Source organism: Hydra vulgaris, chromosome 01, assembly GCF_038396675.1.
Source record: "Hydra vulgaris chromosome 01, alternate assembly HydraT2T_AEP".
In the NCBI taxonomy this organism is placed as follows: Eukaryota; Metazoa; Cnidaria; class Hydrozoa; order Anthoathecata; family Hydridae; genus Hydra; species Hydra vulgaris.
In genome coordinates, this window is record NC_088920.1 from 65,776,508 (window position 1) to 65,803,702 (window position 27,195).

At 27.6% G+C, this 27,195-nt stretch overlaps 1 protein-coding gene across 1 annotated transcript in view; it reads left to right on the forward strand.

Moving 5' to 3' along the window:
- LOC100212649 (programmed cell death protein 10) overlaps positions 1–27,195 on the forward strand; it is a 62,599-nt gene extending 35,404 nt beyond the window's left edge. Inside the window, exons 4-9 of the mRNA XM_065788963.1 lie at positions 5,381–5,440; positions 9,405–9,461; positions 9,535–9,604; positions 10,721–10,814; positions 16,663–16,745; positions 26,802–27,195. Of these exons, the coding sequence (XP_065645035.1) occupies positions 5,381–5,440; positions 9,405–9,461; positions 9,535–9,604; positions 10,721–10,814; positions 16,663–16,745; positions 26,802–26,889 (452 nt within the window). The 3' untranslated portion in view covers positions 26,890–27,195. The remainder of the gene's footprint in view (positions 1–5,380; positions 5,441–9,404; positions 9,462–9,534; positions 9,605–10,720; positions 10,815–16,662; positions 16,746–26,801) is intronic.

The window sequence follows — 27,195 nt, forward strand, 5'->3', positions numbered from 1 at the left end:
AGAGAAGAAGTTGCAAAAATGGTCTTTTCGAAACCAGTTCCTGAATTTTTTCGGCATTCCGAAAAATTAAATTTGTTAAAAACTCTTAACTTTAACCTAGAAAAACCACCAAGTATTGCCCAACTAGTGGGAGAAAACTCTTGGTTCATATTTAGTTTGTTAAACCTTACTAAGCTAAATGATAAACTTTGGTTAAACAGCCCGGCACCACTATGGGAGTATATTGAACAGTTTAAGATTTTTTCCCAGTTTGTTTCCAACCTTGCAGTGGTTAACGACGTTTCTGAAAGATCTATTAAAGTTGTATCAGACTTTGTAAATAACGTTCACAATGAAGACGATCGTCAGGACTTACTGCTAGCTATTTACCAAAGGAGAGAAAACCTTAACAAGGCAAAGACTAAAGAAGATTTGCAATCAGCATATCAAGCAATTGCAAAATAGATAATATAGTTTTTAAATGATGACTTTTATTTAATGATGTAATATTGATTTGTAAATATGTATTTTTTATTTAATTATACTTAAACATATTCTTTTTTATTTTTTATTTTTTACAAAACCAAAAAAAACTTTGCAACAATACCAAGAAAATCATTTAAAGTTGAAAAGCTACCATATACTTTCTAATCTTGAGGCAATAAAACTAATAACAACAATACCACTTTTAACAATGTTGCAGTAAGTTCATTAAGTCTTTTTTATTATAAAAATAACTAAAATAAACAATTGTTATTAGGCAATTAAGGTTAGCGTAAGGGTTAGGTTACCTCGAAGGATAAAAGAAATTTTTTTTTAGACCTGTATATACCTCATTTGACACTATTATTAAAAAAATCTAGGTTATTGATTTTTCTGCGTCTGGAAACAGTTTATTAGAAAATCAAAAATGTTTTTTATACGCGATTGAGTGATAAAATTAGATTTTTAATATGGAAAATTTGGATTTTTCACCAATTTTAAAAGATTCTGTAGACTAATTTCTTAATTTTTTCAACATGCTCCATTTATGTGATTAATATTCAATCCAACATATAACATTTAGAAGAATAAAAAAAAAATTTCGATAAATTTTAAGGTCCCCGCCAGGCCTTTAAAACACCCATCATTTTTGGCCCAAAATCGAACTGGCGGGGACCCTAAAAATTAAATTTTTTTTTTTTTTTTTGCTCAAACTTATTTTTATACAAATAGTCAATTTATAAATCGATTCGCGAGTTCGATTTTGAAAATTGATAAAATATGAAACACCCAAATATATATATATATATATATATATATATATATATATATAATATATATATATATATATATATATATATATATATATATATATATATATATATATACACACAGTATCGGACAAAACAAGTGCAACCAAATAATGCTAATTTAGTTTCTTTATATAAAAGTGCTGCTTTTTTTTTAATTTAGAGAAATAACTATGTAACTGTTTAGAGAGAAAGTTCTTCAAGTTTATTCATCACAAAGTTCATTATTTGTACACGAAAATTAATAAATTAATCAAAAGTATTAAAAAAAGTTGATTTCCTTCTGAACAAAACAAGTGCAACTTGACATAATGTTGACCAAGCTGTATTTCGCTATCAATATTTCGTGGCGAATCCTTTGTTGTCGATCACAACCTTGCATCTTCGAGGCATAGATTCGATCAGGTGATCAATGAAACTTTGTGGAATCGCTGCCCAGGCCTTTTGGATTTGTTCAAACAGTTGATCCTGATTACAAACACCTTCACGAATAATTCTGCGGTTGTCGATCTCCCACAGGTTCTCGATAGGGTTGAGATCTGGAGATTGAGGCGGCCAATCCATCACCGATAGGTAGTTGTCTTGAAACCACTGCTTGACTACTTTTGCAGTGTGTTTTGGATCGTTGTCTTGCTGAAAAACCCATTTTATTGGCATATTCCATTCAGCAGGTAACATAAAATCTTTCAGGATATTTTTATACATGAAACGATCCATTATTCCATCAATCCGATGTATTGGACCTAGACTGTCAGCAGAAAAACACCTCCAGACCATTACATTGCCTCCACCATGCTTCACGGTCTTATAGCAGTAACGTAAATCGAGGCGTTTTCCGGCCGGTCGACGTACATGGCAAATGCCATCGCTCCCAATGATGTTGAACTTCAATTCATCACTGAACAGAACAGTTCGCCATTTCTGCACATTCCAGTCAATATGAGATGTAGCAAACAGGAGTCTTTTCTTCTGGTTTTTTAGTGAAATCAGCGATTTCTTTGCAGGGCATCAAGAAAACAGCTCTAATTGCTTTTGTATCTCGACTGATGATATCCAGGGATCCTTCTTGACGGATCTGACGATCATAGAATCCTCTCTAGAAGTGGTGAAACGCAATCTTCCACCTTTGTTATCTGCTGCCAACTTCCTCGTAGAACGATATTTGGAACATAGTCTTGATACGGTCCATTTTTCCACGCAATATTTACCACAAATACTTTTTTGTGACATTCCACTTATGTAATCGCCAATAATTTTCTTTCTTAGTTCCAAATCCAAGACTGTTGGGAGCCATTTTTGCACTTGATGTCATAAAAATAATGAAAATAAATAATCACGCTTCTCAAGGCTTACCGTGTTACATTTACCTTGTGATGATACAATAATGCTCTGTGGAACACAACGTCTTGGTCACAAAATCTTCAGTGACGTTGACACGGACCAGACTTTAGAAAATGAAACAGACCAAAAAAGTTGCACTTGTTTTGTCCGCTGCAAAATGGCACTTGTCAACGAAATTCTGCCTGTGTGCTGTCACCTGTCAGCTGATTGCTCATGTCATGGCATGCTATGACTCCAGACTCCTGAACTGTTCGCTGTGGTAGTATAGTTCTTTTCGTTTTTAAGACATGTAAAATTAGGAACACTTTTTAGCATTGTTTGATGTTGGTTGCAAATGTTTTGTCCAATACTGTATATATATATATATATATATTGGTAAGTAATATATATATATATATATATATATATATATATATATATATATATATATATATATATATATATATATATATATATATATATAATTAAATTTTAGAAAACACAACTTTTATTGGAACTTAAAGTTTCATGCCTATCGGCAATCATTAGCCATGAAGTACAAAATCAAAAATATAAAAAACCATTTAAAAATTACATACTACGGTAGAATGAGTTCTGACGTTATATTACAAGAAGACCTAATGGAAAACTAATCTCCGCTATCAAATAATGAAAGGAGAAATTTATTTTTGTGTCTGCATTTAGGAACTAATTTGCCTCTTTTGTTTAGCAGATTGTTCCCTTTGTAAAATAATGTTTCAAATTTCTCATTTAAACAAAGCTTACAAACTTTTGACGCAGGATTGTATGATTTACAGCGTTTAATAATATTCCATTTGATTGAAGTTGTAAAATTGTTTTCTTTTAACTCCCATACTTCCTTAGACAACTCAGTGTCGTTTTTGTATTTTTTTATGTTAAAAGATTTTTGATGGTTCGCATAACGTAGCTTAGATGAGGTTTCGCTTATCCCAATGTATACTTTATCGTTGTAGTGAGGTTTATTTCAGCTTACGGTGGCTATAACGTCATATATAACGTCATATCATCATCATCGGTGGCTATAACATCATATATAACGTCAGAACTCATTCTACCGTAGTTTGTAATTTACAACAATCAAGAGTTTAGTATTTTTAATACTAAATCATACAACAGCAATATATATATATATATATATATATATATATATATATATATATATATATATATATATATATATATATATATATATATATATATATATATATATATATTGGTAAATAATATATATATGTGTGTATATATATATATATATATATATATATATATATATATATATATATATATATATATATATATATATATATATATATATATATATGTAAATTATGTTAGTGTATTTTACAAATAGAGTGCTCAATGTTCTTAAAGAACAGAGCAATAATTAATTAATTAGTAAAAAACACTTATCTAACTTTTATCTTCTATATATATATATATATATCTTCTATATATATATATATATCTATATATATATATATATATATCTTATATATATATATATATATATATATATATATATATATATATATATATATATATATATATATATATATATATATATATATATATATATATATATATATATATTGGTAAATAATATATATATGTGTGTATATATATATATATATATATATATATATATATATATATATATATATATATATATATATATATATATATATATATATATGTAAATTATGTTAGTGTATTTTACAAATAGAGTGCTCAATGTTCTTAAAGAACAGAGCAATAATTAATTAATTAGTAAAAAACACTTATCTAACTTTTATCTTCTATATATATATATATATATCTTCTATATATATATATATATCTATATATATATATATATATCTTATATATATATATATATATATATATATATATTATATATATATATATATATATATATATATATATTGGTAAATAATATATATATATATATATATATTGATTTATAAGAAATTATTAAATAAGATTTAAAGAAGTAGTCACAATTTTTTTAATACAAAAATGTTTGATCACCACTAAATTCTATTACATTGTTGTGATTTGCAGTTGTTTTATTTTTAATATTTCATTGGTTTTATCTGATAATTTGTCAAATAAACTAAGGTATTGAAGTTTAAATTATAGTTAATAATAATACCAGTAATAGTAATATGGTTTTATAATGAGACAATGAGACCTTAATTTCAAGATCAATGGACAAATATTTATAAAAATTAATAATTTTTATCAAATAACAGCTATTAAGTTTTGTGATAAAAAGTTTATTTTTTTTACAAGATTAAAAGTTTTAAGACAAGAGACGTTTCCAGATATTGCAGTTTGCGATCACTTAAATTGCCTCTCGTTGCGTATACAGGTCATGTAGCAAAGCCACAGAGGCTTGATTTAAAAAAAAAAACTTGCATTTTTATTAGATATCATCTTCTATTTGAAAAATAGTTAATAGGTAACTGTTTGTTAATTATTTTTTTTATTCTATGCTAGATTTTTTTATTAGTGATTCTAAGTACTGTTTTGTGATGAGTGGCATTTTCTACTAGATAAGTTTTTTATTGGCTTAATCCTTAAGAATGTTTTCTATTAGTTTATCTTTTAATTTTCTATTGGTGGCTAACATAGCCAATCAATTTCATTGCTAAATCAGTTTTAGTTCAAATTTATTTATTTTGCACATTAATTAGTATACTATACATATGGTTTTAATTTTTTTTACAATATTGCAAATATTTTAGATGGTTGTTCAATGAACATAAATGAGGTGTTGCTGAGATGCTCTTATGCTGATAATGAAGGTATCTATGTTACTGCTTATTTCCTGCTTGTAGCTGATGTAATTATTTAAAATGCGGTAGTGGTGTAGTGGTAGAGCGCTTGCTTTATAAGCAAGAGGTTCCCAGTTCGATTCCCACCATGTTCCTGGTATTACCGTGCTCAACTTGTTTTACTGCACAGCGGCCTTGTTCATCAAGGTTCGTGTTTCAGAGTTATAGAGTTGAGAGAGGGTTATAACCACAATTAAGTAGCCTCCTCGTCTGTAGTGGCCTTCTCAGCCTTGGGGAGGTGAATAAACAAAAAAAAAAGTAGCAGCAAGTTGAGAAAGAGATGTGTTCATTCTGCAAATTTTTCAAACTTTTTAAACCATAGTAATTTATTGAAGTTTTCGCGCATTTGTAACAATGAATAAAAAATATCATAAAGAAAACTGGACAGCCATTAGACTGCCATTGTACAGCCATTGGACAGCCAGTTCAAAATGGTTCACAAGATAATCAGCTTTAAAATATCACTATTAAGTTTACACTGCAGAACTAATTGTAACCATAAAATCTGTAGTTATAATAATCCAAATGTAATGAAATTTTTCAAAATCATTACTGAGGAATCTTAAGGAATCTTAAGATTCCTCAGCAATGATATTAAGGAATCTTTAATCTTAAGGTATCTTTAACATTAAGGAATCTTTAATATTAAGGAATCTTTAATATTAAGGAATCTTTAATATTAAGGAATCTTTAATATTAAGGAATCTTTAATATTAAGGAATCTTTAAATTAAATACTTATGATTTTATTAGCGAAGCATGTTAGTTCCTGCCTTATCAAGTTCTTGGCTCATCAAGTTCTTGTCTTATCAAGTTCTTGATTTATCAAGTTCCTGGCTTATCAACTTCCTGGCTTATCAAGTTCTTGGCTTATCAAGTTCCTGCCTTATCAAGTTCTTGGCTTATCAAGTTTTTCGCTTTTAGCTCAAGAAGTAAAAATAAAAAATTAGAGGAGACTAGGGTAAAATGAGCTACGTAATAAAAAAGCCCTTTTAGAATAACAAAAATTGTCAAAATTAATACAAGTTGAAAAGAATACAGCAATTTTAGTTGAAAATAAAAGAATACAGCATTGACAACTACATAACAAAGCAAGAACATCATACAATGTTAATTTAATTTATTGAACTTTAAAAAAAATATACATTAATACCCCATTTTTCCCCATGCTTTGGACAAAATGGGGTTTGGCAAATACTTTTTACAAACACACCCTTAAAAAAACGGTGTGTTTGCAAAATTCCATTTTATTCCAATACCCCATTTTACTTCAGTTTCTTCTATATTTTTAACTTTTTTTCTTTGGTCTTCACTACTATATTGTTAATATAGTAGTGAAGACCAAGAATAGTATTGTTAATTTTAAAAGTTCTATCAATTAAACATTTTAGAAGACTTATTTTATATGAAAATGAAGTAAAGCTATAAAGGATAGTGCATTATTTAGTAAAGGTTCTTTCATGAAAACTTTTGTAATTGTTGAACTGTTTGAATTATGTTCAAAATAGAAATTTTTGATTTTTCTTCCTTTTCCTTCGTACAATATATCAAAATTTTTTTTTTTTTTTTGATGTAATCCAAGAATAAAAATGCGTGGTTTTCTGAAGGGATCCCAGCAAAAGTGTCACCTGCATAATTCTTTATAAAGCAATGGTTTTACTCCATTATAAGATTTGACTCAGATTTTATGACTGAATTGATGACATTGCTATGGCTTCTCCATTAGCACCTGTACTTGCTAATCTGTTGATGGGTAATTTTTAATATATGTGTGTGTATATATATATATATATGTGTATATATATATATATATATACATGTAGCCCCCTCCCCTATGAATCCCCTAAGTTTCCCCCCCCCCTTCCCACCCCTGTGTGATGTGACAATGACTAAATTTTGGAATTTTCACAAGTGTTTATGCAACTAGGCAATGACGTTTAACTTTTTGAATCTCATTTAATAATCCAATACTTAAGCAAACTCTTTTGTTTCATCGATTTAATGGTGGCAAAATGCAGACTACAATTGGTACTAATTCTTTTTGGTAATGTACTTGGAATGCTTGAACATGAGTAGTCGTATGGCAATCCTTTGGGAAACCTTTTATTCTATATTCATTTGTAAATTCTGTTTTCGTTTGATCAGAATTACTTTTTATGCATGCAATTACCACAAAATTAGTTTCATACAACATAAATTTAAATAAATCTATTCCGATCATTCAACAGAAACAAATTTTATTTTATGTATTTTATTATTTTTATGTATTTTATATTACGTCTGGTGACGGTCTGAGCTAATCAGACTGAAATATCACATAAGTAAATTAAAAATTAGTACTTGGTTGTATTTTATGTTTTATATAGTAAACAAAAAAATATATATTGTTAAATGACAGTTAAAAAAGATGTTACATATAATTTTTCGTGAAATCACTATTATACACTACCAGTCAAAAGTTTGGGTTCTCTTAATAAATTTAATAATAAACAAAGGAAAAGATTATTCTCATTATAGTAATGTTTATAATAAAATGTTTTCACAAAATAGGAGATTATATTGAATGTCATGCAGTGTATTTTCATTAAAAAAAAAATAGCTTTTTCTAATAACTTTCAATTACTCATTGTTTTCAATAAAATAGTTGTTTTTTTAAGAAAATAAAATAATGAGATAACACTTTAAAAAATATTTTAGTATTTTTTTTTAATTATTTTTATCCATGGTACCCTTAATTCACAAAAGATCACCAACTTTTTTTCCAGCAAGTTATCACCAGACCACGACTAACCCTTCACCATGCTTGACTTTTGGGATCACACATTGTTTTATCACAAGTTTACCAAATAAATGGCGAATAATGATTTTTTTACAAAATTTTGAATTTTGATTCATCAGTGAACAAGACTTGCGAACATTGTTATTTTTCCCAATCTTCATGTTTTTTGCCCATCTCAATCTTTTAACTTTATTAAGCTTGAGAAGTAATGGCTTTTAGGCAGCAACGCTTCCTTTCAAACTGTAATTGCTAAGACACCGTTTTACAGTTAAAACAAGTACTGGTGTTTCTTGCATGGAATTAAGTTCTTGGCAAATTTTGGTAGCAGTTCAAGTACAATTTCTTTTACTTTGAACATGGATGAGTTTGTCTTTGTGATTCAGCATTGCTATAGGTCTCCCTGAACAATGGCAACTTTGATTACATCCAGTTTCATGTTTTTTTTACAACACTCTAATGACTGCGTTTTGATAAAAATAGGTTTTTAAAGCAATTTTTTTGTGTTGAATAACCTTTCTTAAAATTAATAATAAAAATATTTGTTGTACACTTAGCACTACTTTTTTACCCATTTTTCTTTAATCTAAACATTAAATATATATTTGTCTTGAAATTTTAAAACTAGGTCAAAATACTTGTGTAGTCTCTCTATAAACAAAATGTCAAAAGTACTTCAAATTAATGTGACGCTAGTTTTGAATGAAAGGAACTTCAATTTTCAAAGAAAACTATGTAGAATTGAAAAATAAAACAAGTGAACTCAAATTTTTGACCGGAAGTGTATATAAATAACTTTGAGTTTAAACTAATTAAGTTACGCAGTGATTAACAATTTAGTTTAAAATGTTTTTGACATGCCACGTGTGTGTTTATATATATATATATATATATATATACACACACACCCACACACAGCCCTTGGAATTAAAAAAAATTAGGTTTGCAATAAATTGGCGACCTTAATCTGTGTATATATATATATATATATATATATATATATATATATATATATATATATATATATATATATATATATATATATATATATATATATATATATATATATATATATATATATATATATATATATATATATATAAATGCATATTTTTTTATTGATAATTAATAATTTCACATTATAATTAACTATTTTTAGATTTTCAAATTGAGCGGCAGGAACCAGAGTTCAAAAAGTTAGAGCACAAAGCGAATGGTTAGTTTTTAATTATAAATATTAAACAATCAATGAAATATTACTAATTTTTAAACATTGCTTCCTATTTCAGAACTGAAAGCAATACTTGGAAAGATACCTGAAGAAATTCAAGATAGATCAAAGTTTCTCCAAACAATCAAGTATATTTTTTATTAAAAAAGAACGAGTGCTTTGTATTAAACCCTTTGGAAACAAGTTTAACGAAAGAATGACCAAAATGTCATAGCTCTAAAAAACTAGTGCCTCTTGTGCCATCTACCAAAATTTATTCGCATGTTACTCATCATTGAATTAAGTCTCATTCTTTTACTGTGACTGTTTCTAAGTGATCCGAAAATTCTTTTTTGTTTAGTTTCTATCCTCAAACATCAGTTCTTTGGATCTCGCTTTCTTTGTCTTGTTTTTCTGCTTCATATTATTTGCAATCTTTTAAGGCGTCTGTTAATCACTATTTGTTAATCGTTATCTTGCTTTATAAACTTCATCTTTTTTCTTCCAGTTAACTTCCAACAGTAACCAGTTCCAACTTCTCTTCCAGTAAACTTCCATCTTTTCTCTTCCAGTAAACTTCCAATAGTGGTTGCTTGCAGCTTTGTTTGAAGTGAAGATGTTTGAAAAAAGTGTGTTATAACAGTCTTGAGTGTGAAAATCAGTTTATTATGTTATATTTAATATGTTTAAAAAATCTAAATACTTAAAAATTAAATAAAAATCTCCTCAAAAAATTAACTTTACATATTCTTGGATTATCATCTTCTACTGACCTCATGGAAAATCCATTCTCATCCAATCCATTGTAAAGTTAGTCTCTGCTTAGTTTGCCTCTTTGTCATGCAATTTCTTACTCCTGATTCTATTTTTTAGCTCTATAAATTACTAACATAGCATAGTTTGTGTTCAATTATGAATTTTAGTAATGATTTTTCGAACAGGATTTTTGTTTGTTTTATATAAATAATAATAATTTGAACTTGTTTAAAATAGTTTAAATAGTTTTATAAATAGTTGAATTAAATTAATGATAAGTTAATAAATGTTATTTAATTAAATTAACATTAATAAATATATTTTCACCTAATAATTTTGTATTATATTATGTGTGTATGTGTATATATATATATATATATATATATATATATATATATATATATATATATATATATATATATATATATATATATATATATATTATTTTGTAATAAATTAAAAAGAGTTTTTTCGGAAATAATTATATAAGTTAATTGCATTTAAAATAGAGATATTGCTAGTGCAATAAAAGAGCTTCTTGACTCAGTTAATCATGTTTTAAAGACTTATCAAGATCAAGGAAGAGTAAAAGAATACAGAAAGGTAATTTATTTTGTTTCTATATTTAAAGTTAATGAATTAAATAAAAATAAACTGGTTCTCCATAATTAATTTTTTTTTTTACCTTTATTTTGTTATTGTTGTTTCAATATTCAATCTTATAGTGCCTGATATCTTAAGTATAGTATGCCCACTTTAAGTATAATATGCTCACTTTAAGTAACTGGGTTTAATTACTACCTCAATTATTAGGAATTTTGGTATTTTGATTTAATAATCTTTACTGATAAAATAAAAGAGGTTGGGAACAAATAAAGGAGGTTGGAATGGGGTTACAAGAACTGCAAGATAAATTACTGAGAAGACAAATAAAGGGACTTCATTTTTCTGCGTAATGCATAAAAGTGCTACTCTGAAAAAAAAGTCTAGAAACAAACATGAAACAAACCTACTCTCTTTTTTTTCCTAAATTTCACTTCAAACAGGTTTTCTTAAATAAAGATATAGCTAATTGTGACTAACTTCAATATTCTTGGTCAAAAGTCAGTATTATCTGCTTTCTTTGCATTCTGTTTTTACCTATGGTTTACAGTTTGTCAGTTTTAGTAGATTCTAAATTTATTATTCTTTTTTTATATCTATTATATTATATTTATTGTACCATTTATTTAATCTCTATATATTATTGCACAACTTAATCCTGTTAGTGTTAGTAGTGCCCATTTAAGTGTGTTTGACACGGAACCCCTGGCAGCCATTGCAACCAAGGTAGTGGTAAGAAAGAGTGGCAGTACATTCTGTTGTAGGAAAAGTGAACGAAAGTGTATGAAAATATCTAAAGTACGTAAACTTCAAATTAAGTATTGTTAAAACACACTGAAACATTTATTAAGTTTTACAGTTTGACTTTCAATTGAAAATTGAATTGCGTCAAGATCTCTTTAATTTTGATCTATATCATTTATTTCCATTTAAAAAAATCATTATATAGTTTTAAAAATTTGTGTAAGTCAGCATGCCAGCATTGCTGAGTGTAGGGTTTCCAAAAAATGGTATTTATAAAAAACCGCGGCTTCGGATCGAAAATCGAAAACCGTGATTAACCATGGTTTTCCATTTTTCTTGTTAAATAATAAAACTTATGTAAGTTTATCTTCCATTGTTTATTAAAAAAGTTTTTAAAACAAAGTGTTTTAACATTATTTGTATGTTTCGAAATAAAACTATAATGACGTATTTTTATTGTTAAGAAAACTAAAGATTTTAGTGATTCATCAAATAATTGTGATCTGATTTTTGTGCAGGAACTAGTCCAGTTCGGAACAAAAAATCTTGCTTAAGTCATTTGATTTGATCAGTAGATTTAGGCAAGTGTGTGATGCTATCTCTATTGAGAAGTGCATATAAGTCATCCAACAGGTAAACTTTCCGATGTTGTACAAGGGGCTTCAGCTAATAGTAGTTCCACATCATTAGAAGTAAATCCAAAAAGCTTAAACGCAAGCTTTCCAGCTAAATTTTTTTTTTTTTTTTTAATGGAGCAACAAAAGAATCTTTTAGGTACCTTAACAACTGCATAACATTTCTGTTAATTCTTTTATCAGCATGTTTTTTAAATTTGAATGCAATAAAGAAGCGGTTGGTGCATGAATTCAAGAACAGTATTTGCTGTCGATAACGTTGCATCTTCTCTGCTAAGGAATTCCACTGCTAGTTTTGCTGGTTCTAAAGCAGCATGTAATGAAGCTAATGACTCAAAATCTAGCTTGTTGATTACATCAAGAGCATTTAATTCAGTAAATATCTAGAATAAACATTTCTTAGTTTTTAACAAAGGCGCAGTCATTGAAAAAGTTGAATTCTAACAACATGACAACATCCAGATGCAATTCAATTTCTTTATCAAATTCCTCAGTATTTTATGAATCACTGTCCGATTCCTTGGAAATTGCTATGCTTGCGTCTTTATTTTTCTTGTATAAACAGGGATGACAACACGGTTTTCATTCGTCATTTTTTTAAAAACGTCCTCTATATCTTGAATTTTCTTTTCTTTTTTTTTAAAAAAAAGTCCTTTAGAAAAAAAGGTGGGGGGGTATGTGCTCCCCGGTGTTGTGGGCTCTGATAACTTGTCACATATACCAAGATGAATTGCATGATTAAAGCAAAACTGATCAACAATGTCCATTAATTGCATGAGCTTCTTGTTGATTGTTGTACCATCTTGAGTAGAACCTACTAAATCTCTTTTCATACAGACACCAAATGAGTTCAAATGATCCTCAATATTTTGTATTAAACTTTCAGCTGGATAGAAACCATAAATCATAGCGAGGCCAGTTTTATAGGTTGACACCATTTTATTATTAATCAAAACACCATCTGTAGCTAGATCAGCTACAATTTCTTTAAGGTTTGTTTTTTGCAAATTACTGTCCATGGTTTTAATTTTTTTTTTGGTGGTGGATTTGAGCTGTTGCTTGATTCTCCAGTCGAAGCGCTATTGATAGTAATTCCATGACTCAAAGTATGATTTTGCAAAATAGTTGTGGATCCACCGGAGTATGTTACAACAGAACTGCATCTATTACAGATGCCTTCAACATCTCTTAAATTTAGAATTTTATGCCAGACAGCAAATTTCCAAACTGATGATATGATTTATCCAGAAGGTAAATATATTTTCAAAAAGTTAAGTAATGGGTAGAAACATTATCGTGAATTATCTTTATTACATACCTATATGTTAATATTTTGTTGAACAAAATATGCACTTAAAATATCCTTATGTTTTTCTAAAGAATGAAAATCTTTAATAAAAAAAGTAGGCCATCCTATTTGAGTATTTGAATACTTTATATTCCAATATATATGTGTGTTTTATTCGATATTCAAACTTTTTTTGGAATACTTGAATAGTTTTGAAAATGAAAAGACATGTTAATCTTTCTAGCAAAATACAATCTAAGTAATAAAATAAAAATTTAATTACTTACAAATTTGATTTTTTATACCTTTCTATAATAAATAAGCATTCAAAAGACATTATACAAAAAAACCGCCAAAACCGTTTTTGAAAACCGACAGTTTTCATTTATATCAGTTTTGACAAAAAACTGATATAAATAAAACGTGGTTTTCGGTTAGCAGTTAAAATCGATTGGAAACCCTAGCCAAGTGGTTAGTGCGCAGAACTTCTGAACACAAAAAGCATGGTTCAAGTCCTACCGCTGGTGACTTTTTTTAAATTTTTTTAGATTTTTTAAAATACATTATACTTTTAAAGTTTTATAAAGATTATACACTAACATATGTAACAATATTATACACTTTAACAAACAAAAATGTTTTTAAAAAAGCTAAAAATTCTAAAAACATCAAAACACGGGGAGAAAAAATTTGTTGCGTATGTGTCATGATTAAGATACTTATGTTATTAATGTGCTCAGGCAATTAGTCCTAATAAGCTGCAGATGATCTGAGGAAAAAAATTGTCTGAAACTTTATAAAGAAAAAATTTAATAATACAGTTTGCTACTCCAGAAGGTGCTGCTGTGGAGGCAAAAAAAAATGGCCTATAGCTAGAAAAAACTTTAAAACTTTCTTTTGGCAATTAAAAGTTTTTTTTGCTACATTTATCTTTTTACTATAATTATATGGATGATACAAAGAATATATTGAAGTGAGATAATTAGACGTAAAATTTAAAAACTCTTTTCAAAAGCCACTAAATCGAAAAAATTAAGTAATTGCAGTTCAGTGAAAATTAAAATTCAATTAGTTAAATTAAGTTCAGTAAAACTTTAAAATTTTAAGTATAGTATATTGGTGTTTGCAAAGAAACATATAAATCATTTTTAATATAAACCAATTTTTTTTTCAACTTTATTGTATAGGCAGGTTTGGCGCTTAACCATCCCTATATAAACAATATATATATAAACAAATATGTAATTTGTTTGTATATATTGTTTATAAAATGTAAAACATCCATTTATATAACGTTTTATTTAAGATCATATGTAATATAAGTAAACTCTTCTAATAATTACAAGTCTTTTTTGCTCAAGCTGTGTTTATTTATTTTTTGTATGTATTTTATTATATTTAAAAAATTGACAAGATTGAAAAAACACAAAATATATTGTCTCATCCAAGTGGAAAATTTGGAACTTCAATTTTAGGTTTGCCCCTCTCTTGATAATTTCTCATTGCTAAAATTATGTCATCGGCTTCTTAGATCATTAAAAATGATAGATGCGGCTTTTTCATAAATCGTTGAAGCCACATTTTTTTTGCGTATGTGATGTCACTTTGTGGCAAAAAAAACTAGAAAATCAAACTAGAAATCAGATTTTGTTTGAATTTTTCAAAAAAACTCCTTTTATTAAAGATATATGGAATATATTTTTATGGAATATATTCTAATAAAGACAAAAACTATTTATATATTGCTATTATTGTAATAAATACAAACTCTTATCCCTGAAATGATATATCTGTACCAGTTTATATCTTTTTGTGCAACTATATGCAACATAATTAAAATTAATCAAAAAAATGTCAGATAAATGCAAAAGGAAACTTAACGCATAAAAGTTTATTTTGCCACAAACTGACGTCAATGTGCAAAATTGTTTTAGCTAAACTTTTAGATAAGCATTTGATATTATTCTTTAGTTTTTAATTATAATCATAAGAATGAACTTTTTTTTTACAACTATGTTTTAGTGGTCTAAGATCTTCTTAGTTCCATTTGTATAGTACAAACATCTGTAAGTATGAACGTTTTTAGCATATGTTGAGCAGGTTTTATATGGAATATTCGCGTATATTTTATCTATATAATGAGAAAACTCTAAAATTTTATTTTGAATTTTAGAAGTATTTTTTTGCTAAATTAATATTTTTTTGCCATAAATATATAAGCAAGATTGAAAAAATGTCATTAATTTCAAAAATTTATCAAGCTAAAGGGAGGTCTCAAACCCCCCAAAACAAAACTGATGACAGCGCACTTAACCATTGAGCTATCAATGAAATGCATTTAGCAGAAAAACAAACCTAATTATAAGTCTCTTATAAGCACTGTGTATGCGGAAAAGGTGTGCATTTTATGTTTTTTGCTCTTAAAGTTTTTTTTCAAAATAAATTATTTTACTAAAAAATAATTTATTAAGTAAATAAGGAATAGGTATATAAATAATCAGTGTGGAATAGATATGTATAGAAATGGTTGGTTGGACCCATATTCTACGGATCTGGAAAGCTAGGATATATAAGGAAAAAGTATAGAAAAGCTCGGTTTGGAATAGACTTACAAAGACCCGTATTTTTATGGGTTTGATCTCAGCTAGTGTCCTAATAATTCTCATAGAATTCAGCTGATTGTTATTGCGTTTTATCTCAATATGGATCATAAACCTGTTAAATATTTTTACTATAAACAATTAATATTATTCAAGAAAAAAATTTTCTTTAAAAAACTATAAGTTTGCAATCATAAAAGTACAAACATCTTATCAAAAATATTTCATTTTTAGTTTTAAAAGCTAAAAACTTTCTTTCCTTTTTACTTAATTCATAAGTATTTTTTCCTTTATTGTTTATAAGCTTGAATAAGGTGTCTTTTTTTAAATTGTTTTTCAAATATGTCTTTGTGCCAGCATAAACGTAATCTAACATTTACATTGTTTTTTTTTACGAAAAAAGTTTAAACTAAAATAGACAGGGTTTATCAGGCATTATAAGGTTATTCTTTTTTATTAATATGTACTTTTTATATTTATTTTATATTTATATTACATATATCTATAATATTCTTTTTTATTAGTTTTTATTAATATGTAATTTTTATTAATAATAGTTTTTATTAATATGTATGTTTTAGACTTTGGAACAAAACAAGAGAGAGTTTGTCAAATACTCCAAAAGTTTTAGCGACACTCTGAAACAATATTTCAAAGACGTAAAGTAATTATGTTTTTTTTTTGTTTTGTGTTTTTTGAATATGGTTTTTATGTAAGATCAGTAGTAAATGGTAAGAAGAGGACTCAGTGAGAAAGTTGCCATTCATTAGTATAGGAATGTCAACAGTATTGTGATAGTTGTTTGAAGTAAATAATGGTTTCTATGTAAGATCATGACAGTCCAAGAAGACGTAAAGAAGAGCACTAGTGAGAGGTTTGCCATTCAATAATATAGGAATGTCAACAGTATTACGATAGTTGTTTCCAGTAAACAACTGATTTTTGTTGGAGTTAAAATTTACAAGCCTCTGCAAGTCCCAATCTGTTACAAAAGTGAGATCAGATTCAAGATCGGCTTCCTGTTGTGATCAAAAAGAGAAGACTTTTTGTCATGACAGAAGTATAAAGTTGTAGAGTATAAGTTAAAGTTGTAGAGTATAAGAGTATAAGTTGAGTTATCAGCAAAATGAGCTACTTTAGATGTAAGGTTGTCAAGAAGATCATTAATGTAGATAAGAAACAAAACAGGACCAATGATAGAACCTTGAGGTACCTCAGAAGTTACTGGAAATAAAGAAGAGTGTTGTCAAGAGCAATAGTCCTAGCTTCTCTCCCTCCATCTAATGCACAATAAAATCATTCATTCACAGCAGTTAGCAAATCAGCTGTAGAGCAAGAGAATCAAAAACTATATTGATTGTCTGATAGTAAGTTATTTGACACAAGATGGGATGTGAGAAATCTGTTGATCAAAGACTCAAAGACCTCGCTAATAATAGAAAAAAGACTGATCGAATGATGTTTGGAGGGGTCAGAAGTTCACCTGAGTTTTTGAAAATTGGAACAGGAGATGCCATTTTTTTGCAAGCAAAAAAACAAGGCAGTTTTGTAAGACTATGACAAGAATGTTGTCTCGACCACAAGCTGTAGAAGAGTTTAATTGAGATATGAGTTTAGCATTGGAAGCTGGAGTAATTTAAATGTCTAACAATGGGTTAACCTGTTTAATTGGAATGAAAGGAAGACAATGGCCATAAGATTCAACAGTCGAATTAGAAGAAAAGTTCTTTGCAAATAGTTCAGCCTTATCCTTAGGAGCGGTAATTAGATCAGTCTCATAAATGAGAGATGGAATGTTAGACTTCCCTTGTTAATGACGCTGTTGAAGATTTTCCAAAAGTCTCTAGAGCCTAACTTCTAAGATAAGATGAGATTTAGTGAACTGAAAATAATGGAGTTTAGCATCAGACAGTGCTTTTTTATATTGATTTCTTGCAATAATAAATAGACATTTGCTCTTAAGAAAGTTATTCTTTTTTGATTACAATTAGATATAGCAGCTGTACAAGAAGGTAAAAACCATGGAGCAGAATTAGGCTCAACTTGGAACTGACAAGAAGGAATAAAAGACATTCTTCTTTTCCAGATTCTCTTCATGGCAGCTCAAGGACTGTCATGAAGAGAATCTCGAAAAGGATCCCAGTCAGCTTTAGTATAATAGGGTGAATGCAGGGCTGTATCCAGAAGCAATTCCACCAAACCAATCCGCCCAAACTATAAGTTCCATAAATCATAAAATTAAGCATCTAAGTCCATTATTAAATGAAAGCAAATAAAAGGAAAGAAAACTTGTCACTGTTGTTAGCTGTACATTGCGTTTGATAACTATCTAAATAATGGCAGACTTAATTAATGTTGCTTATTTATGTATGTAATTAATTTTGCAAAGGAGTGTTATACATCGTGGATTAAGAAATGCAATAAAGAACTTCCTTTTTTTTTACATCAGATAAGTAAACGAGGTCTATGAATGCCCTATAATTATAAGTTTTGAAGCAAATTATTTGAAAGAATTTCAAATATATATAGTTGTCAGTTGCACTAAAAAGTGGTGGTCAGTTGCACTAAAAAGTGGTACACTGAAACACTCTGTGAAGTATCTAGTTGAAGTAATGGAAAAACAAAGGAAAGTATACCAAAAAATGGAATCTTTCCTTCTAAAATCCTACTAGAAAAAAATCTTTTTTTTTTTGTCTACTGAATAAAATTCAACTATTAAATTATTCATATATACATACATTTATATATATATATATATATATATATATATATATATATATATATATATATATATATATATATATATATATATATATATATATATATATATATATGTATATATATATGTACATATATATATGTATATATTTATATATATATACATATATATATATATGTATATATATATATATATATATATATATATATATATATATATATATATATATATATATATATATATATATATATATATATATGTATGTATATATGTATATATGTATATATATATATATATATTTATATATATATACATATATATAAATTATGTTAGTGTATTCTACAAGCAGAGTGCTCAATGTTCTAAAAGAACAGAGCAATAATAAATTAGTAAAAACACTTATCTAGTTTTTGGTTTCTTCTACACTGTTTCACCATCAGTAGGTTCATCAGGAAGAATCACCTGATGAACCTACTGACGGTGAAACACAGTGTTGAAGAAAATTAAATAAGTGTTTTTACTAATTTATACAAACATATATATATGTATATGTATATTATATATATATATATATATATATATATATATATATATATATATATATATATATATATATATATATATATATATATATATACAGTGGCGACAACATAAATAGCACACTTCCATGACCAGTTAGTTTTACTTTTTGATGCCAACTTTTTTGTATTTATAGCAATTGTTGTTATTTTTTATAGCATCAACAATGTTAACCTTTTTGAACGGAAACATTCATTTGACATTTATAGCTGTCAAAATTGCTTGTTTTGAGCATTTGAGCGGTTGTGTTTATCTTTTTGTGGTCATTTTAAATAGCACACATTTACTTTTTATTTAAAAAAACTTAAATTCTTTTATATCAAAAGATAATCGTTCTATTCATTATTTAAAGGATATTCTTCTAACTCATTTAGCAAAAAAAAAAAATCATTATCTATTAACTATGGGATGAGGTAAACATGGAACAGATGTCTTTCGAGGACAAGTACAGGCATTTCGAGATCTAGGATTGAACAATTCTGAAATAGCTTGAAGACTGGGTTGTTCTTGTAAGAAAGTTATCTATGCTATTAATTTATTTAATGGTGCTGGTTCATTAAGCAACAAAAAACGTAAGTCTTGCGAGCGAAAGACTCCCAGAACAATAAGTTTTATAGAATTTCTATAAACTTTTGGAACATATGGTCTATAGAAATTCTATAGAATTTTTATAGAACCTCTGTTAATTTCTATAGAAATTCCAATAGAACTTTTTTTTCTACTTTTTATTTTATAGAAAAAAAAGTTTTATAGCAATTTTTATAGAAATTAATAGACATTCTATAGAAATTCTATAGAATTCTATAGAATTTCTATAGACCATATGTTCCAAAAGTTCATAGAAATTCTATAGAACTTTGTTTCCTGGGCAACCCCCAGGATAGATGCAGCCATTGTCCATATAGCTAAGCTGAATCCTTTTGTTGGCACACCAAAAATTAAAGAACAAATTGCTCAAAATTTAAAACTCGATCTGTCTGTCAGCACTGTTGCAAAAGTCGCTTACGCGAAAATAAGCTATTTGGAAGGATTGCCCAAAAAATACCATTGGTCTCAAAATGTAATCTCGTCAGCCGTTTGAAGTTTGCAAAACAGCACGTACACAAGGATTTAAGTTTTTTGCAAAATGTGCTTTGGACTGACGAGTCTAAGTCAAGGCGTACTTTATAACAGGCCTATTCACCATGCGGATGACATCATAAACTGGAGGTGAACATTTTGTATTCCCTATATTCATTCGGTAACATAAAGTCGAAAAAGGCACTGGCCTGTTGGATACATTTTGACAAAAGATTATGGCAAAGAAAGACCATGTGATCCTCCATCTGTGTTTAAGTGTGTAAAACCAAGTTTAATACCTAAACCATCTGGTTGTCCCAGAACAACTTCAAGATTACATGCAGAAACTAGAAATGTTCAACCTGACGAGTTGTCTGCTTTTAATTTAAAAGATGTTATAAAATCTTTTAATGATCTGAAAACAAGCATAGAAAACTATAAATTTAATGGAATTGATATATTTAATACTAAAACAGAAAATCAAGTTTGATTCAATCTTTAGAGAATGTTCATGACACAGGTGTTCCATTGTTTCTTCTAAAGAATAATAATTTTCAGTATGAATCTTTTCACTTTGGAGTCAAATGCTTAATAAAAACACTCTCACAGAACAGAATAACCATATTAAATAGATGGTCGAATAATGAAGAAGCAGTTCGATTTTTAAATTCATATGAGATAAGCAGTAAAAAAAAATTATTCAACAGCAACTTTTTTCAATGAACGATAAACCTGTTACAGATAAAAAGTATTCCGTTGAGACAATGATTAGAGCTTTTGAGTACTTTGCAATATCACGTGCTACATATAATCGTCTTCGAGAAGACTTTGAACTTCCTAGCATTACAACATTAACAAGACTAACATCAAAAGTAAAATCTATTCATGAGGATATTTATCTGCGAAAGATATTTTCAAACTTAAGACATAAGACATAAAAACTGCATTCTTCTATTAGATGAAGTTTATGTAAAGACTATGTTGCAGTACCATGGGGGAACAGTTTTTGGAAAAGCAGTTAATAATCCAAATGTTCTTGCAAATTCTGTTTTAAGTTTTATGGTTATTACTTTGTTTGGTGGACCTAAATTTTCATGTAAAATGCTTTCTGTGTGTGACATCGATTCAAATTTTCTTTTTGAACAAACTACTTTTCTGCAATAAAAGCAGCTGGCGGTCATGTTATTTCTATAGTTTGTGATGGTAACAAGGTAAATCAAGCCTTTTTCAAGAAATTTGAGACAGATGGCGTACCTTGGCGAACAAAAGATAATATATATCTTCTCTATGATTTTGTGCACCTTTTAAAAAACATTTGCAATAATTGGATCACTGAAAAGTCACAGAAACTTGAATTTTTTGTTAATAAAGAAAAAAAAGTTGCCAAATGGTCTCATATGGTAGCATTGCATAAATTAGAATCAAATCAAATGATTAAAATATCTAAACTTACAGATGTTGCCGTGTTCCCAAAACCAATTGATAGGCAAAAAGTTTCAACTTGTCTGAAAGTATTTTGCGAAGAAACAGTTTGTGCTTTAAAATGTCACCCGGAGTTAAAAAATGTTGATGATACTATTTCTTTTTTTTCAGTAATAACTGAATTTTGGAGAATTGTTAATGTTCATAGCCTATATGCATATGTACATATGCGTGATCCGAATCAGTCTGCTATTTTCTCTTTTGATGATTTTAATCTTCAAAAGCTGTTAGAATTTTGAAACATGGCTAAGCAAATGTGCTCTTCTCAAATAGTTTGTTTTAAAAGCTTCACTAAAGATACTTCTAAAAGTATGTATCATACTTGTAATGGTCTTGTGGAGTTATCAAAGTTTCTCTTGTCTACAAGTCATAAGTATGTTTTGCTTGGAACATTTACAACTGATCCTTTAGAAAAGCGGTTTGGAAAACTGAGACAGGGATCAGGAGGTACATATTTTATCACTGTTCAACAAATACTAGAGAAAGTGGGTATCATAAAAACAAAACTACTTTTGCAATTAGACAAATATGGTGTTGATCTTGTTGATTGATGTTGATTTTACTATATCAGGTCATTCGTGTGAAAGATGTTTTTTACTTAAATGAAGAAAAATGTTTGGTATTTGATAATTTGCCAGAATTAGAAAATATATTATCTATAGATGTCAAAATGACTCTAATTTACATAGCTGGTTATATTGTCTGAAATGACAAAGACTCAGATAATTCATATTTTTATTATGAGAAATTTAGAGATTTTACTGAAGAAATTAACTGTGGAGGATTAACTATACATGGTGATTGAGTTTGTCAATGGGTAATATATTGCTATATTATGTTTCGTGAAGTAGCTGGTAATACATGCATATCTTCTTTGTGCAATCTAATGATGCTTGTATCAGAATCTTATAAATTAAATATGAACAGAAACCATGGTGTTACACTTTCAAATGTTTTCTTTAAGAACTATTGTAATTTATATTCTTTAAGGTCTGAAAAAGAACCGAAACAAAAATTTTTAAAACTTAGCGTTAAATAACAAAGGTCAACAGCAACTGTTTTTTTGTTAAATTGAACTGTTAAATTTAAATAATTGTACTGTATATAACTATAATAGAATAAAAGAAAAAAGTATTATTATTTTTTAATATATTTTAAATGCATTTTTGTTGTTTATTATTATTTCTTCCTTAAATATTAATTTTTATGTTCAGTTCAGGTTATTTTTTCTGTAATTTTTTGTTTAAAAAACTTGCCTCCAGTTTATGACGTCATCCGCACGGTGAATAGGCCTGTTATATAGTACGCCATGGCCTAAGTTTAATCGCTTTGGATCCGACGGAAAACAGTATGTTCATCGTCCCCAAAACCAAGAACTCAGCCCTCGGTATACTCTTAAGACTGTAAAACATGGTGGTGGCAATGTGATAGTTTGGGGCAGTTTTTCATGGCGTGGTGTGGGCCCGTTGCAAAGAATTCAAGGGACAATTGATCAACACATGTACAAAGAAATACTAGAAAACGTCATGTTGCCATATCGTCAGCTCGGAATACAAGTGTCGTATCTAAAATTTATTAAAAATATATAAATATGTAATTATCTAGTTTATGTAAATTTAACATTATGTTAATGAAAAAAGATTATTTTATATAACTTTATATTGAAACGTTATATAAAAATAACTTTTTTCATTTGCATTACTTTAAATTTTCATAAATTAGATAATTATATATTTATTTACAATTTTGTTAAATTTTAGATACGACATTTGTATTCCGAGCTGACGATATGCCGAGGAAAATCTCCCTTTGGTTTGGAAATTCCAACAAGACAACGACCCTAAACACATCGCCAAAAGTGTTAAAATGTGGTTAAATGCTAAGAAGATTGATTTATTGGAGTGGCCCGCACAGTCACCAGAATCACAGTCACCTAAATCCGATAGAAAATTTGTGGGAGGAAGTTGACAGAAACATAAACCGGTCAACTGCAACAAATTTAGACCGACTTTGGATTGAAATAAAGGCTGCTTGGGACGCCATTACGCCTGAACGATGCCAAAAATTGATCACGCCAATGGGCTGTTGTTGTCAAGCAGTTATTGACTCAAAAGAATACCCCACTAAATATTAATTTACCTCTATTAAAGTATTTATACAAAGAACCTCCATGATTTTTGTAGCAAAAGGACGAAGTGATAATTTTGTACAGGGTGTGCTATTTAAATTGCCCCTTTATTCTGTACTTCTAAATCATTTATATGATTGTACTTTTTTTAACTAAGTTACTTTCTTTTCTTACTCAGTAATGTTATCTTCTAAAATTAATATTTTATTAGGCTGAAAAAGTTTAGATCTCAAAAACTCAGATCTCTGGAAAATATATCATTACATATTGAACATCAATCTTTGCTATTTATTTTGTCGCCACTGTATATATATAAATATATATATATATATATATATATATATATATATATATATATTTATATATATACACATACATATATATATATATATATATATATATATACATATAGATATATATATATATATATATACACATACATATATATAAATATATATATATATATATATATATATATATATATATATATATATATATACACATACATACATATATATATATATACATACATACGTACATACATACATACATACATACATACATACATACATACATACATACATACATACATACATACATATATATATATATATATATATATATATATATATATATATATATATATATATATATATATATACACATACATACATATATATATACATACATACGTACATACATACATACATACATACATACATACATACATACATACATACATACATACATACATACATACATACATATATATATATATATATATATATATATATATATATATATATCACACAAATATATATATTTCTTGATATCAATGACCAGAAGTGATTTATTTTTTTATAGCTAATTAAAAATTTTTCTGCTTATTTTTTTTTTTTTTTTTTTTTGCTTATCAATGTTGTATTTAGGAACTTTTTAGGTTTTTGTAAAATGTCATCGTTGATTGTATTTCCTACTATTCCTTTTTTTATGAAATGATTTACAATTTCAATTTTTTTTATTATGGTTCTTTAAAAACAAATTTTGAGACGTTTTCGAAAAGGTTCTTATTTTGTTTAATTTTTTTTTGATAAAATTTTTTATTAATAATAAAATAAACATTTCCTTGGGTTTTTATGTTATCAAATCGCATGTTGTTTAATTTGCTAGAAAAATTTAATTAAAGTTTGTCGAATAATTTAGGTATGACCCGGTAAGGTAAAAATAAGCTATAGTAAGGCAAACATTTGGACAACCAAGATAAAAAAATTAATGTAAGTAAAAAAAATTATTCAATGCAACTGCATATAAAGAGGCTTTGTTTTATCAATACTTTAAGAATTTGGTAACTATATAAAAAGATACATAGCTTTAGAAATTTGAGCCTAAAAAGATTTACTACTTTGTTGGTATACTATTTAATTTTTAATTGAAGTTTCTTTCTGTTTAACCTTCATTTTTAAGTAATTTTTGGATACAAAATTGCAACAAAAACAACAGAAAGAAGTTAAAATTCCTTTTTTCTATTCAAAGTCTAACTTGATAGGAATACTAAATTATGAAAGTAAACAGTACTAATTTATTAAGTGGAAAACGCATATCGACTATATTAGTACAAAAATTTCTTAGAATATTGGAATTTTATATAAAACCAGAACATATTTATGTAAAAAAAGTCTAACTCAACTTTACTACTCTTTAATTCATAGTTATTTAAATTATGCTAATGTTGCATGAGGAAGCACTGAAAAAAGTAAGTTAAAATGCCTTTATCGCCGTCAGAAACGTGCGATCCGTTTAATAAACTTTGCGGATCGATATACTCATTCCAAACCACTTTTTATTGAAATGAAAGTTCTCAATAATTGTGATTTAATAATATGTGCGGCTGTGGCGCAGTGGTTAGAGCGCTTGCTTTAAAGCAGGAGATCGAGGTTCGAAACGAGCTTTGGACATAATTTCGCGTCACGGTAAGAATAGGAGGCGTGAACTTTCTGGTTAAATGCACTTCCGCGGTGCTCTGTGACAAGACCGCTAGGACTTGTCACAAAGGCACTAGGGGCACCTAAAAAAAAAAGAAGTAAAAAACTTAAAAAGCGTTTGAATTATGCGGCTTTTAAACTAATGTTCTGCTTAAAGTTTTTTCATTTCAGAATTAAACTTTATTGCTTTCTAAAAAATGTTAAAGGCAAAAAAATAAAACGATGCAATGACTTTTGAAAAAAATATCTTTTTTTTTGTTAAAACTTTTTTTAAAAAGGTTTTGTGTATATGGTTCCTCACTTGTGGAGCTTGCACAAGTTACCATAATGCGATTTTCTTTTATGAACTTATATTCTCATATGATGCTTTGGAAGAGTTAAGATAATTTTTAAAACTAAATGCCCTTCCTGGCATTATCTTTTTTTTCGGATCGGCACTGAGTATATTTATCGTGGTACCACTAATCAAAAGGAAAATTCCCATCCTAGCATTATGAGCTCTTTCTACCCTGACCCACAATGTAGTTGTGAGTTTTATCGCAGTGTTTATAAAAATTACAATGCTATTCCAACACAAAATTACTTTATATAATGCCATGACTAGGGCATTACATAATTAAAAAGGTAAGCTATAATTTTTTTTCTGTAAATCACTGTATATTGATCACAAATTGTTGGATTTATTTGCTTAATTCAATAACAAAAAGAATAGTATAAAAATATTTTTAACTTAATAAGTTTTCACTTTTTATATGACTTTTTATTTTTTAGACAAGACAGCGTGTTTTTAAGCGCAAACTCCCTCATTAACCAAACAAACAATATCCTTATAGTCTTTCGTATGGTTGGGCGAGATTAGAAATATATTATAAATTGTAAATACTTGGATTTTAACAACTGTTTAGTGTAGAATTTTTTGTTATTTAATGTTGAATTATTTTTTAGAAATTTAACTTTCGAAATTATTCGTCATAAATATTTATTTTTAGCAAGCTTTTTTTCAACAAGCAAACAATCAGTTAAAATAGTTTTTATAATGATCATCAGATTCTAAGTTCTAACACTTTAAAGACATTGCTTGTAAACAGTATTTATTTTTTATTTAATATATACATTTGGTTGTCAAGTTAATATAATCAGAGATAATCATCACTCAAATCCTTAA